The sequence below is a fragment of the Pholis gunnellus genome (genome assembly GCF_910591455.1).
Source record: "Pholis gunnellus genome assembly, chromosome: 16".
Taxonomy (NCBI): domain Eukaryota; kingdom Metazoa; phylum Chordata; class Actinopteri; order Perciformes; family Pholidae; genus Pholis; species Pholis gunnellus.
This window is the reverse complement of record NC_136543.1, coordinates 4,916,800-4,932,604: the sequence shown is the minus strand read 5'-3', so window position 1 is coordinate 4,932,604 and position 15,805 is coordinate 4,916,800. Positions and strand designations below refer to the sequence as shown.

Here is a 15,805-nt window from a genome sequence, read left to right as displayed (position 1 = left end):
TTCCACTGATTTGGGTGTTTCCTGTTCTTTTCCGTGCTCCAGAGCTTCACTTCACTTCAGCACGAGGGGTCTTCTCTGCGGCTTGTTATGTAAGAAACGCAACCCGATCTGTAACAGCTTCCACTGTATGGTCTCCCACCATACGCAACCACTAATACCACTTTTGTTGGGGCAGTAATCACTTGCGCCTCGGTTTGCCAGTGCGGTCTAATACGAGACACGTGTATCAGGGCAGGCGCAAACAATCAAGCATATGCTCGCAAAAAAAAGCAAATCTACCTCTAAATCTTCTAACCACTAAAGAAATAAGCATTTATTATCCAAAATTGGTTTTGCAATAACAGGCGTTTGCTCGAGGAAGCTGTGAGGGAAGCTACGGGATCCTCTCTGTGTCGCCGCCAGGAAAACACAACCTACCCGGTTCCTTTCTGTAGGAGGGCGTTCACATGGCCATTCATATGTTAATAGATCCAGACACACAAACACATACCTCTCTGTCAAAGACACGCACGCACACACACACACACACACACACACACACACACACACTCTGCCCTCTCTCCTCATGAGCCTCGGTTGCTGTGTTTCTGCTGGCAGGGTGCCTTTGTTTTGCTCCACGGCAGCACAGGGAGGGGTGGGGACGCGTTATGTAATCCGTGGCGTGTGCCTGGGATACAGAAACGGAGATGGAGAAGGGTGTGACTCTAGTAACACACACACACACACACACACACACATATAATGACATAATCCACTGACCTCTTCTGTGGCCCGCTCGTGTCCATCCTCCTCCTCCTCCTCCTCGTGTTCCCGGCACAGCGCTGCGATTTTTGGGAACCACAGAAGAACGCCCTCCTTCACCCTCCCGTTAACATCTGTGCAATCTAGGAAAATAATAGTTACCGTTGGTCCTCGAGGATTCGTCTCGCACAGTAATGTCGTGCGTAGGGCACAGGAGCTACGGAGGGTTTATTTTTCCATCTAGTTACCAACATGTGAAACGCTCACTGTTCTCTGTTTTCACTCTTTACACACACACTAAGAAGCAGATCGGTTTGAACTCATTTCCTCGTTGCTTTTGGGCCCTTTGCACAGCCACACATTGCTGCACAAACCGATTACTGCAGTTTACAGTAAACACAACTGCCTTGTGGTGAGCACAGCCCAGAATATGTTTCACATAATAAAAAGTAGAGAGACAAATAGGGAGAAAATACAACAACAACAAAAAAGCTTCAGATTTCCCTCAAATAATAAAGAAAAACAAACCGTTTAAACGAGAGTTTGCACTGAAATGTTATTTTTATAGCCGTGTATTTGTAAAAAGTGAACGGAATGAGCCTTGGACATGCAAGTGCACACTCACGACGTCCTCACTCCCACAGCCCGTGGTGGTGATTCCCTCTATTCCGCCGTGTATAAGCCATTCACGCCACGCTGAGCCAGCGTATGTAATTAATATTGATTACAGTAACACAAAGTTAATACAGCGTCACCTCCCACGCGTCCATATGGTTGTGCAAAAACAAGGTTCTTCACCTGCTGGATTGTGGGTGATGAGTGTGACGTATTGAAGAACTTCCCAGAGGGGTGTCGATGGTCTTTAAATATGCAAATTGGCCCGTGGGTTAGCGCTCGCTCGGTGACGATGAGAACGAACCCACCACATTGACTTGTTTGCAAACTTAACCCCGCGTACCATGCATACTCAACGCGGTTATTTCTGTAAGTGGGTGTGCTTGCATGGTTGTGTTATTGTGTGTGCACACAGGGCTTGCCCCCCCTTCATAATTACAGTAGTTTCCATAATGGAATAGTGTGCTCTCTCTCTCTCTCTTTACTCTCTCTGTCTCTCTTCTCTCTCTCTCGCTCTCTCTCAGCTATGGAAGAATATCTGTTTTTCATTTGAAGGACCTTCGTCCCGCTACAGCCGTGTGGGAAGCATCCCCAGTATCCATTAGTTACATTCTGCAGTGCCTTCCGCCGCGGAGCGAGAGTCCGTGTGCATTTGTGCTGAAAATGTTTCTGTTCTTGTCTTGCAGATAAAATCGAAGAGGCACAGAAAGAACTCAAAGACCCCAAAGGCTCACAGAAAGGTAAGGGGGGTGTTTTTTTTATCAAGACTATGAATGAAAGCTAAATAATTACAACTATTTATGTTTTGAATAAGAAATAGTCAAATGTCTTCTCTTTCATTTGAATGGCAGTTTGCTTTTGTTTGTTTTCATGTTCACCACCTGCTGGTTTAAAATGAATCAAATGCCTGCTTTGGGTTTTTCACTGAAAGCTCAAAATAAATAACATTCACTGGTCTAGAATGTAAAGTTTTTTTTTTTTATTAATGGTGCAGAAATTATTTATTATCTGGTGTGTTTCTCGTTGTTTTTTTCCTTTTATTTAGCTGTAATTTAATGACTCCATTATTCATTGATTTATCCAGAATAGTATATTTACACTATGTAGCGTTAATGAGAGTATTTGGTAACTAGTTGATGTGAATCATCTGGATCTTTGCAGCAGCCGCCATGTTTATTTCTACTCCTTCAGTAAAACTATTTGCAATATAAAAGTGTATTTGGCCTCTGCAGGGTGAATATGTGACCTGTCAGAAGTAGATTTTTAATTCCACATTCTGCAGAAAGTTAAATGATTGCACGACAGTTAAATGTTTTGCTTCACAGAAAGCAAAATGTATCCAGAAAATGTTTTTTTTATCTCTTTTTATATTTAAAAGAAATTTGATAAACCGTATATACACAGTAATCTTTGCATAAAGAGAACACTACAACAATGGCATTATAACAACACACGAGGAACGTTTTCTTCTTTTAAGTGGGTTGATTTATAACTACATTCAGATAGAAAAGCCGGTTTGTTTGAGCCGAAGCGGCTTCATGGTCTCCGTTTAAGCCGAGCTTAACTCATCACCGCGGCATTTTCTTTTTAAAACACACCCAGCTTAATCGCGGGACGTGCAAGCTTTGGTGGAATCATCTACTGAGATCGAGATTGGGTGGAGACACTAAATAGTACAAATGAGAATACCTCTCACGGTACAGCAGGTATGATGTCCGTGCGTGCCAGTCAAGGGTTAATCCCTTTGACAAGCGCCTTTTTAAAAAGACCTTAATTCTGTCAGAAGCTCTTTCACACGGCGATCATCCGGCCACTGTCTTTATTGTATATAAAAACCACCAAGCGTCATACGGGTATCGAATAATTTGAGAGATAGAGGAAAATGACATCAGAACAGACAGAATTTGCTGATTGGGTTGAATTTTATTTTGATCCGGCGATGAGCCTTCACAAGTTTCTCTAAGTTAAAGCTGAAGACAGACGGTGACAAATGTTGTTTGTTTGCAAAGTGCTTTTTTTTTTCTTTTTTTATGATGGAAAAGTCTCGGTGAAGTCATGGAATCTCTTTTACAGACTTGTCCTAGTTGTGGGTATGAGGAACTAATCCTTTTCCCATGTCTTTCAGCAGCAGTTGATACAAATGTCGTTCTGTGAGGCGAGTTATTAGAAGTCACAGGGTTTGCTTTGAGAGCGCGTCACATTGGTTGTGTGCAGCTTTCAAATGTCTGCATGTTTGTGCGGAGAATGGATTAAGTTATATAAAGACAAGGCGTTACTCAATCTACTTATACTGGAGACTTTAAGGGAACCGTGACCTCATCTTGGGAAATACCTACACAGGTCCAGGAAACTGTGACAGGGCACTGCTAACCTTATGCAACATGTCCTGAAAAACACACGGCTGAATCACCACTCGACAAATGATGGGACTGCATGGTATGGGTGTGCCCTTTTAAAAACAGAGCTGCTTTATTATTGGAATGCAGTTTTGAAAGCGGTCGCATTTTCTGATCAGCCAAGGCTCCGTACGTCGACTATCTTATATAATGAAGCGTGGGCCTCTGTGGTATTAGTCACACAGCAGATGAAACACAACTAAGGGTGACTTGTCTAAATTGTACAAATATATCCCCATCCAATTTCAACAAAAGAAGCTTTTGATAAAAGTAATAAATTGCAATAAAATGGGTTAAGCTTTAGTGAAAGCTTTTCATGAATGTAATGTGAAAGGTTATGCTCTGTATCCTTAAGCTACAACACTTTAGTGTTTTGCTTTATATAACAGTGTTGCATGTTAAACATGTTAAACATCAATAATGTAATTGTTTTGCACTATAATTGTATGGTCATCACTGGTTTCCAGAATGACAGCATTGGCTCTAAAACAAAGCAATTCAAACATAAGTATTAGTTTTGATTCAGTCTGAAAGTTGAGCAGTGTAAACCTCTAATGGTCACCAGAGTTTGCACAGTTTATATGGAGGAGAATAACTATGAAAATAATGAAGTGAGTGAGGAATAAAATAAAGGTAGTATAATAGGAGGCAAATACTGTAGTAACTTAAATAATACTTGTTTGCTTTTTAATCTAAGAAAGAAATATAATGTTTGCAGAAAAAGGTTATAAAGCAATTCTGACAAATATAGAAATTAGATGTAAAAATGCTTCACAATAAATTGGTAGAGAAAAATCAAATGTAGTTTATTGATGAAACTGCACCCATTGTTTCCCTTCACATGCTAAACTGTGTTAAAGCAATGTTACAAATGTTTAAATGACAGTTATATAATTGACTAGTTCAAAAAACACATCTGCCATAGCTGTGGGTATTGGTTGCTCAGACTTCTCCACTATTTTACTCATTTGAAAATAGGCCCTATTTTTACACCAAATAACAAATTGTCTAAAACTGTTTACCTCTAATTTGAATATACTCTGCTAGAATTATCTCCTCTCTCTAGGTTTTTATTAACTGCCATTAGTTTTATGAGCCAATGAAATGGCTCAATTTAACACATTTAGAGAGGATTTTCTCAGAGGGGACTTTTGCGCTCACTCTGCTCATATGCTAGAGTGTCGGGGAAAGTTTAGAGAAAGATGGTGTTGTTGTACCAACTGTGCTTTTCTGTCTCCTTCTCCCGCAGGGATATCTGAAAGCAGTCGGAGAAATGCAGATAACATAAAAGGCCTAAAGAGAAAAAAGGTTGTTACAGAGAATCGGCTCGAGAAAATTCCAAAATCACCGGTGAAGAAGCCCCTGCAGTTGAAAACATCTGAAACTGCGCTCCACGAAGCAGCGTCCAAGGAAACTACACCTTCTTCTTGCTGCTCCTCCTCCAACAGTCCTTCCCACCATCCTTCAACATCCCCCAGTGAGAAAAGAGACCCACAATATGCCCAACCAGTTGCGACATCCCCTCACAAGGGGTCACCTTCCACCGACGCTGAAAGGCTGAAGCAGGAAGAAACGACTTCCAGGCCACCATCACTTGAGCCCATTGCTGGTGAGAAGGGCTCATTGATTAACGTGTCTCAGTCCAAAGACAGCAAGAGCAGAGAACCCAGCTTTGAGGGAGATCCTTACCACAGCAGTGCTCCACTTGATGTTCTACTTAAGGCAATGGAGCCTGACTTTAGTACACTGGCCGAGAAGAAAATCTCCTCGCAGGTCGCAGCCATCGGAAAACCAGCTTCCACCCTTAATGCTCAATCTAGTTGTGAATTAACAACAATGCCAGCTGTCAGTATTGGTCTTCAGAACCAAGCTTCCCATATGCAGACTTATTATATTGACAAGCAAGGCAACTTTATTGGCATTGCAGCACCACTACAGGGAAATGTGCAGACATCTACACAGGGTACTCCCATGCAGTCCTCTCCGCTTGCTACACCGCATTTTATGCCCGAAAACAATAGCTTGCACATGAGCTTTAATACTGGACCATCAACTATAACCCATGCACCTGTTCCCTCAGGCTCCAATGCTTTGCCACAAAGCCAACCACCTGTTGTGCACACATGCCAGTCCCTCTCAGCAAGTGTTCCCAGCACCATTCAGGTCCCAGTAACACCTTGCAGCAACCAAGTTCAGATGACCTCTGTAATGAATTTTGGTGCTGATCAGGTTTCAAAGGACCAAAAGCCTAAGAAGCCTGGAAAGTATGTGTGTGAGTACTGCAGTCGGGCTTGTGCAAAACCCAGCGTGCTGCTCAAACACATCAGGTCTCACACAGGGGAAAGACCATACCCCTGTGTAACTTGTGGCTTCTCATTCAAAACCAAGAGCAACTTGTACAAGCATAAGAAATCACATGCTCATGCTATAAAACTGGGTCTCATTGCACGCTCTGAATCTGGAGGTGGCTCACTCTCTCAAGAATCAGACAAAGCCCTAGGAACACATTCAGAGGCCGAGGAGAGTGGGGACAGTGACGAGGATGGTAGCACTGCAGACCTGGACCCTGACTCATCGCAGAGTAGTGTGGCAGCTATGTCTGAAAATAGTTTACAGAGTGTAGGTACAACCCAAGCAAGCCACGGGGAAGCAGACTCATCGGCTGTGTTTGAGTCAATTAAAGCAGCCCCAGGTCAGAGGGTGCATGAGCCCAAAGTCACAGCTGCACTTCCAAAAGTTGTTGTATACCCTGTTAATGTCTCCCCTCTGAGGGCAGATAGCCCGAGAGTCACATGCGCAGCACCCGAGCAAGCGGCTGCACAACGGCAACGAGAGTTCCAGACTGCTAATATGAGATCAAGCATCACAGTCCTGTCATCTCTTAAAGAGGTGGATGGCACAAATCCTTCGCTAGATACTGTGAGTGAAGATGAAGACCAACAGTGCAAGTCTCCACTGTTAGGTGGACATGCTCAGCTTCAGAGGCAACAAGCAACAGACTTTTCCCAACAGCAGCAGGTCAAGTGTCTACTAAGCCCTCGCAGTTTAGGAAGTACAGATTCTGGCTACTTCTCGCGTTCTGAAAGTGCTGACCAAGCAATGAGTCCACCCAGCCCTTTTGTTAAGATAACTCCACCAGTGGATATTGACATTGTCAAGAATACCCTTCCCAATGTCCCCCCTGTGGCTGCCACAGTAATGCATGTAGCAGCTGAGCAAAAGCCACGAGCCACAGAAGGACAGATGCGTCCACCATTAGAAGCCAAAACACTCTCTCTGGAAGAGCGAATTTCAAAATTGATATCCGATAATGAGGCAGTAGTTGACAACAAGCAGCTGGACAGTGTAAAGCCAAGGAGGACATCTCTCTCAAGGAGAGGCAGCATAGACTCTCCTAAATCATACATATTTAAAGACTCATTTCAATTTGATCTGAAACCAATAGGAAGAAGGTCAAGTTCAAGCTCAGACATTCCCAAGTCCCCATTTACGCCTACAGATAAATCAAAGCCAGTATTTCTTCTCTCTGTACCTTCTCAATACCCACCAATGGATTGTTTGCCAATAACAAGAAGTAACTCTATGCCTACTACACCAGGACACTCTGCTCTTCCCCTTAATGTTGCCCCCATCCCCCACCCTCTGCGAATTTGTCAGTCATTTGATGACAAAATGAGTTTGTTTAATGATGAAGTATTTTCATCAGCCCCATCAACCCCAAATCCAGCAATACATTCTCGTACCTTAGTCAGACAAGCAGCAGTGGAAGACTTTACCACAAGTGAGGGACATGGCCTCCCTACTGTTCGCTCCATGGATGAGGGCTATCATGGTCAAAGCAGTTCCACAGAGTTGATGCAAAGAAGCAGATCTTTTGAGCACAGTCAGGACAGAAACCGAAAGCCTCAGCAGAACAAAGGCACGATGTACGAGTGTGAAACGTGTCGTAATAGGTACAGAAAGTTAGAAAATTTTGAAACTCACAAGAAATTCTATTGCTCTGAGCTTCATGGTCCAAAAAACAAGCCAATCACGGTTAAAGAAACGGATCAAGATGTTTTTCACGTTAACATAATGCAGCCCACAGTCCCTAGATCAACTAGTGGCTCAGGAATACTTGATCAACAGACATCAATTAGGAAGAGAAGGAAAATGAAAAGTGTTGGAGATGAGGACGATCAATCTCCTACTGACACCATTCCACCTTGTTCAGTTAGTTTTGAGCTACCGACAGCTTTGGCAAGTCAGGCTATTTCTCAACATGCTGTAATAGTAGACATACAGCCCAAAAACAATCAGTCAAAGCTACCTCAGATTCAGTTGTTAGCAAGAAGTATTAATACTTCGGATTCCAGACTGTCACCAATACGAGAGACCCAGATCAGCACTTCTACGAAAGGAGAATTGCAAAGGCAAGGCAGTGGTACTTCAGTCATCAGACACACCAACTCTCTCAGCAGACCCAATTCATTTGAAACTGAATCTATTGACAGGGCCTCTCCTGTTGATATTTTGGAGAAGGATCCCCTCAACAAACTCAAAACCGATGCAATAGCAAATGTCTCAGCTGACAGCTACCATGAAAAGATGTCCCAACCCAAGAATGCTGACTATGGAAAACAAAGGAAGGAACAATGCACTGATGGCGCAGTGGCAGCAGTTGGTGACAACACTACTCCTGTCCATCAGTCTCGTCTGGTTCGTCAAAATAACATCCAAGTCCCTGAGATTCTGGTCACAGAGGAGCCCGACAGAGAACATGAAACACAGACTACTGAGCCATCGGATAAGCCTGCAGATCAGTTCAACTGGCCTCCGAGAAGTGAGAGCTTGTCAAAGGTACCAGCAGAGAAACTTCCGCCGAAAAAGAAAAGGATTCGTCTCGCTCAAATGGATCACTCCTCAGGCGAATCCAGTTTTGAGTCCAGCCTCTCGCGAAGCCTCAGCAGGGAGAGTAGTCTTTCTCGTTGTTCCAGCATCTCAGCCTCTTTTGACAGAGATGAGCCATCTAGGTCAGAGAGTCCTTCCAGAGGGGAGTGTGTCAGCAAAGTTCCAGAGCCGAAAGGTTTGCCAATAGCCTTCAACACCCTTGGTGTGCCTGGTATGATGAGGCGTGCCGCATCTGAACAGATCACTTGTACTCAACCATCTGTGGAGATTTCATGCGACTACCGTAGCAAGTCCTTTGACTGTGGCAACGTATCCCCCAGCAGATCTCTGTCACCTGCTGGCCTGCCAAAAAATGGACCAATCCCCCAAGTTTCCCAGGTGCCACTTATTGAAAGGAGGCGGGGGCCATTAGTTCCCCAAATGTCTTTAAAGATAGGCCTCGAGAGTCAGCAACCTGTTCGGAAAGCTGTCATTCCTCTAGATAAACCTCCCATTACGAATGTTAGCTCTTTAACTCAGAATAGATCCCAGCAGATTCACATTGCCAATAGGCGCAACATGGCTCAGCCTTTCATCCTGCACACTGGAGAAGCACCCTTGCAAAAGAATGAGCAGATCGTGCAAAGCATTCATTTGGGTAGCGTAATTCAGCAGCCTCAAGTCCATGGCCTTCCACACCCTTGGCATCAAACATCAAGGGTTCAAATATGCCAAAAGATGCAACCACCTCTGAGCCAGATCGTAGTTTGTCGTGAGAATGTCCAAAACAAACCAGCCACCTCGGAAGAAAAGAAAGAAAGAAGTTTTGTGCCCAAATACCAACTGCAGTGTCCCGCTCTGAGAGCAAGCCAAACATTTTCATTCTCCAGCACACAGGGCACGCAGATAGCCTTGCCAGTTTTAACAATACCTATTGCTAATCCAATCTTGAGCACGTCAGACGTACTCCAAAACGTATACGTTGGGCAACCCAATCAACAGGCCTCTGAGATTAAGACACAGACTGTCGTTTTGTCAGGTGAACACCAAAGGGACCCATTTGGTCAGAACCAAGCAAGTTGTATACCATTGCCACAGATCCTCATCACTCACGAGCACATGCACCCTGCTCCCTCTGTGTCCAATAAAAATGGTCTCTCATCCACTCACAGTGTAGAGAGTGATTGTCATGCAGTACCAACAACAAAGAAGGACAGGGCTCAAACGGTTAGCACTCATAACCATACTGGTGAACAAGCACCTTCTCTTGGGTCTTTACATTGCACACAGAAACTGTCTTCAGTGACTCTATGCCCACAGCAGGAACCCACTGCTTCAAGTAAACGAATGCTGTCACCTGCCAACAGCTTGGACATCTATATGGAAAAGCACCAAAAACGGGCTAAGGATGAGCATGGCGTGGCCTGTCTAACTGACGGCAGATCGGTCAATTATCTTAATTCTAAGATGTCAGAGGTTACCAGACAGCGGAAGTTTACGCTTGTTAGGCAGGTTTGCACAACCGAACCGGTGGACAGTCCCATTGAAACTGAGGCCCCACCTCTGCCGCATGTTAAAACCAATGGGGAGAAGGACTCGCAGGCTACTGATGACGTTAAGCCCATGTCACCTGACAGTACTGGGCTGAATAAAGACACAAGCACTGTTATTCATGAAGAGGCAGGACCTGCCCTCAATAATACAACTGGTAGCCAGGGCACCTCCATGCCAGCTAACAACACTCTCAAACCCCAAGAGAAAGCTGAGGAACAGAGATGGACTCCTGCCAAATCTCCTATTAGGCCCTCCAGCTTCCACGGAGGTCAGGTGAAACTGACCACATCTGTGTCTGTGGTTAACACCAAAGACAGTCATCGCCTGTCTTTCCCCAGCTTGAAGACTGCCACCACTTTCACATGGTGTTTTTTGATGAAGCGGAAACCTCTTCATGTTCCACAGACTGACCTGAAGACTTCAGCCTATGCTGTCTGGACTGTCAGCCCTAACAACCCTAACCTGCTTGGGTTGCCCACCAAGGTGGTCATGTCTCTGTTTGACTCCAAGCAGAGCTCCAAGAAAGTACACTACACCTCGGCCATAACGACGAGCGGGAAATCGGACATCTTGTCTTACTCGGGCAAGCTGAAAGACATCATGCCCAGGGTAAGATCCGATGCAAAGTTAGATTTATTTGTTTATGTTACTGATATACTGTTGACTTTTTTCTTAAATTAAATCAAGAAATACATCAATCACCTCTTCTCTCTGCAGCTGCCAATAACCCAGAAGTCTATATCAGTTGAAAGCAGAAGTAAAGTGCAACCAGAACCTCAGGTCAGCAGCGAGTCAGACAAGGAGGTGGCATCTAAAACGGAACCAAGACGGGTCAAAATATTCGATGGCGGGTATGATTCAGAACTATTAATTACATTTTATATTAATATTAAAAATCTTATATGCTTGGTTTTATGCGGTTGTGTTATTTGTCCTTCATGATTCTATTGCAACCCCACAGATACAAATCTAATGAGGAGTATATTTACGTACGTGGGCGTGGACGCGGTAAATACATCTGTGAGGAATGTGGGATCCGCTGCAAGAAGCCGAGCATGCTACGCAAACACATCCGCACCCACTCAGATGTCCGGCCATACCACTGTGTCCACTGCAACTTCTCTTTCAAGACGAAAGGTTAGTGCTCATTAGTCGATCAAAGTGTTCAAAGCTACAGATCTAAAGCTACTGCTCCTCTAATTGTCATGGCATGGTTGGCGATGGATTTAGCAATTTTTCTATCAACCAGGAAGTTTGAACTTGTTTGAATACGGTGAAGTCTCTGGACTTTCACAATAATCAATTCTACAAAATCAAAAAAAAAAGTACATCAAAAACATTCTAGTAAATAAGATGGAATGTATTCTCTGATACAGATGTTAACATCTGTGATTACTCAAAATGTAATGTTTTTTTCGTTGTCTTTAAACACACTGCGCTGTATGTGGTTCTATATTACTGAATACATATGCACCACGATGAATGTGGTACCTCAAATTGTAATAACATTTTGGGACACTGATCTCATACCTGAACATACACTTAGTTTTTACTACAATTCATATTTGAGACATATCTTTAATATCCTTGAACTGCTCCAGTTCAACATCTTTTTTTTATGAAATTAAAGATGTTTCACCATCTCTTAAACCAAGACAGTATGATTCACTATTCTTTATCGAACTTGCCTACCCACGCCACACTGCAGAACAGTACTCGGTGTCAGAGCAACCCACGTTCATTTAAAAATGTCTTTATCAGTTACTCACCCTCTACGTACAGTTTGCCCAAAGACCGCATTCTCTTACATAAACTCCTTCTGTGCTATTGTTCGAGCTCTACCCACCCGGAAGACCTCACTGTCTCTCTTCTTGCAGGGAATCTGACCAAGCACATGAAATCCAAGGCCCACAGTAAGAAATGCATGGAGATGGGGGTTCCTGCGGGTCTCATTGAGGATCAGGATGCAGAGGACTCAGGTACAGTGCTTCACTGGTCTTTGCCAAGAGGGAAACACGGAAGAGTTGGTGTGCTCCAAGGCTTATCAAACAAACTGAACTATTCTCTGTAAATGAAAGGGTTTATTTACAGTGACAACGTGACTTAATACAGATAGGTCTTGTTTTCCCCTTTTGCTTTGGTTTCAAACAGGATTAACCTTCTTGGAGTAATTCTCCCACGGTCATGTCATGAGATATAAAACACAGATTGTCCCCACTTGTGCTCTGTTGCAATGTCGATCAATAGCTTTGCCATGTTCTAATTAGAAATGCTAAATGCAGCTCCTTCCTCTGTTAACTCAAAGCGCATGTGGGCGGCATGCGCAGCGTTTAGAAAGGAAATTGCTGCGTCTAATTTTAGAAGAAAAAAAAAAGAGAGAGAGAGAGAGAAGCTCCCTGAAAGCATTCTATGGTCCCAGTCTCTTAAGAGCATATTTGTTTTTCCTCCTCTGCCTGTGATGGAGCTCAGGGGTGTGAAACACTGCAGCAGCACAAAACCTCACCCAATCGTATTCTGAGTGGTGGGTTTTCTCACTGTGTGGAAGAAACCTACATGATGATAGAAGATCTTTAATGAATAAAAGTGGCTCAACACATATATTTTCACATCAGCTCTGATGACTCATTTGTTCTGCATAATACCAAGAATAGACTAACTTCTTACATATATTCTATCATCTACAGGGGACCGGAGTCAGGTGAGCAGCGCTGACCGCCAAGATTCAGACGCCGACGACTCCGACGGCCCCGATGATGAGGAGAATGACGACAACGAGGAGGAAGAGGACGACAGCCAGGCAGAGTCTGGTCTGTCTACCAACCCTTCTGTCTCCGCCAGCCCTCAGCACATCCCTTCCAAAGAGGCTGAAGTCCCTCCTAGCGCCCTGCTAGCCAAGATGTCAATCTGCTCAGTCTCCCTGCCTTTCTCCCGGCCTCCAGCCTCTGAATCCTACGCATCGGACTCCGAATCTGTCCCCATGATGAGCCCCGTGTCCCTGAGCAAGCAGATATTCATCTCTGGGTCCTGCTGCAGCTTAATACCCCTCCCTTACTCTCCTCCGCCTGTTGCCACCACATCAGACTCCTACACCTCAGACACAGAGTCGGTGCACATGATGAGCCCAGTGTCTCCGTGCAGGCAGATGTCCATCGACTACCCTGACTTTGAAGTGCCCCCTAGTCCCCCAGTGCCAGGCAAGGGCTCCAAGCTAGGCCAGGTGAGACCCATGTACTCTCGTTGTGTCTCTGTCCGCCCATCCCTGCGCGCCTCCTTTCTTTCCTATCATTTCCCTTACTCTGAGTCCTGCATGCGAGGCACTTCCACAAAGCTCCTGTGAATGTCTTGTTGATTCTGATTCGACTTAGTGGACTGCTCCAAATACCGTTTTTGATTTTGCCTGAATATTGAATTTTCTCTCTTTCCACAGAACACCTCCTCAGCACCTCCCGCTGTGGCAGTCAGCGAATCGGGCATACCCGTGAACCGCAGCACTCAGACGTCCTCTTATGCTTCTCAAGGCCTCGTGCACTTTCCCCCACAGGGTCTATCCCAGACGCCGGGAACAGAGACCCAGACGCACCTGTTCAGTCACCTGCCCCTGCACTCCCAGCAGCCGTCTCGCTCCTCCTACAGCATGGTCCCGGTTGGGGGAATCCAGCTGGTGCCCGCTGGCCTGGCAGCTTACTCCACCTTCGTACCGATCCAGGCGGGCCCGGTCCAGCTCACCATCCCAGCAGTGAGCGTCATTCACAGGAACACGAGCCCGTTACCAGCTCTCAACACTCCACCCCATCCGGAGGGCGCGCAAACCCAGCCACTTGTGGTCCAGGAACCAATCAGTAGTGTGCTGCCCTGCTTCCCCTTAGGGCAGGTCACTGGCCTGCAGGCTCAAACAATACAGCCAGTAGGTCTGGAGACACTAAACCTCATGGGGCTCACAAACACAGGCCTGGCATCCACACAGCTGCTGCCCCAGCAAGGGCTCACCCTCAATGCCACCCTCGGGCTGCAGGTGTTAGCTGCCAACCCCACCTCCCAAAGCAGCACCTGCCTGCAGACACACGTCCCAGGTCTGCAGATAGTTAACATCGCCCTGCCTGCCATCATTCCCTCCCTCAGCCCCCTCTCCACACTTAGTCCTCTCCCTGGGTTGTCAGAGAGGCAGTGCAGCCCTGAAGCTCCGGGAGCTCAGCCGTCTCAAAGTGAACATTGGCTTGCTTCTTTACGGAGCTGCATGTCTGCTTCCCCGACCGGCCCGTTTAAGGTCAGCAGCTGTCCAGAAGTGGCCTCGGGCAGCAGAGCTAGCCCCGGAGGCAGCAGCAGCAGCAGCAGCAGAGCAGAGCTCACACAGACCATTGAGAGGCAAGAAAGGGATAAATCCCCTCGGCAGCATCGATCACCAGCCCCTGAGAGAAGAGCAGACAGTGCTAAGGAGTCACCAGTTGAGGGAGCTAGTGATCCTGCACCGCCTAGACCACCGCCAGTGACCAGCTGGCAGAGGGTAAACGATGACTATAATGAGGTATCCAGTGATGATGAAGACAGACTGGTCATTGCCACCTGAAAACCCCACACGGAAAGCTCTTCTTGTTCTCTTTTTGTAATTCTTGTCACTTTGTAAGACTGAAAACACTTTTCAGGGGGTTTGTTTCGTTGCAAATCACCTTTCAAAGCACAGATGCTGACATTCATATTGTATGTGCAATCATAAAATTATAATAATGACCAATCATTCTTATTTTTACCTTTTTTTTTTGTCAGCTCCAGACAATTTCTTTTTTTGTACATGTTGTATAGACAATTGTGCCTTTATGGAGTTTCTTGTTTAGGAACCTGTACATAATTCCTTATAAATTCAGTAGTTGCTTGTTTATTTAAAAAAAGAAAGAAAGAAGTAAAGAGAGGCATAAAAATGGAGGATATCAGTTTAATTTTGGAGGATTTGTCATTCGTAAATTAAATTTATGGAATTATAAATGTTGTACTGGTATATGTACATTTCTATGGATTATTGGGCAATGTTTCTGTGTACAGATGTTGTGTTCAACTATTTATTATAATCCATCTAGTGCCCATTATGATTCATAAGTCCATAGGTATGTGCATTATGGTAGCTTTACATTGCTGTATCAATATTCTTAACTGTATCAGTAAAAATTTGTTTACAAACATTAAAGTGGTGTCACTGCATTTATGTCAGTTAAACAACGATAACGCATCATCACTACATATTTAAAGTGGACTGTGGTCGATCCTGTTTAGTACGTCCGTATGAAATTTGTGTTTATTATCTATTATGTCGTTTATTAAATGTCACATTTAATATTGTGGGCGCCACATTTCCCATATTAAAACATATTAGAATTCAACCCGAAAAATATAATCGATCAACAGAAAATTAATTGGCAACATTTTTATATTTGATTAATCATTTTATCAAATTTTAAGCAAAAATGGAAAAACCTCACTGGTTCAGCTTCAAATGATTTTCTGGTTTTCTTATACTTATATGATGATGAACAGAATATATTTGGTATTGGTTTGACTAATCAGACATTTGAAAACATCACCATGAGCTCTGTTAAATTGTGATGGGCTTTTTTGTGTACAATACTAGGTAGATTAATTCA

At 44.5% G+C, this 15,805-nt stretch overlaps 1 protein-coding gene across 2 annotated transcripts in view; it reads left to right on the top strand.

Moving 5' to 3' along the window:
* The window catches only part of hivep1 (HIVEP zinc finger 1), a 48,332-nt gene extending 32,993 nt beyond the window's left edge, over positions 1-15,339 (top strand). For both annotated transcript variants that reach the window (XM_079175827.1, XM_079175828.1), the window contains exons 2-8: positions 2,043-2,096; positions 5,002-10,784; positions 10,893-11,026; positions 11,137-11,312; positions 12,053-12,154; positions 12,860-13,392; positions 13,603-15,339. In XM_079175827.1, the coding sequence (XP_079031953.1) occupies positions 2,043-2,096; positions 5,002-10,784; positions 10,893-11,026; positions 11,137-11,312; positions 12,053-12,154; positions 12,860-13,392; positions 13,603-14,739 (7,919 nt within the window). In that variant the 3' untranslated portion in view covers positions 14,740-15,339. The remainder of the gene's footprint in view (positions 1-2,042; positions 2,097-5,001; positions 10,785-10,892; positions 11,027-11,136; positions 11,313-12,052; positions 12,155-12,859; positions 13,393-13,602) is intronic.
* Positions 15,340-15,805: the final 466 nt, after the last annotated feature.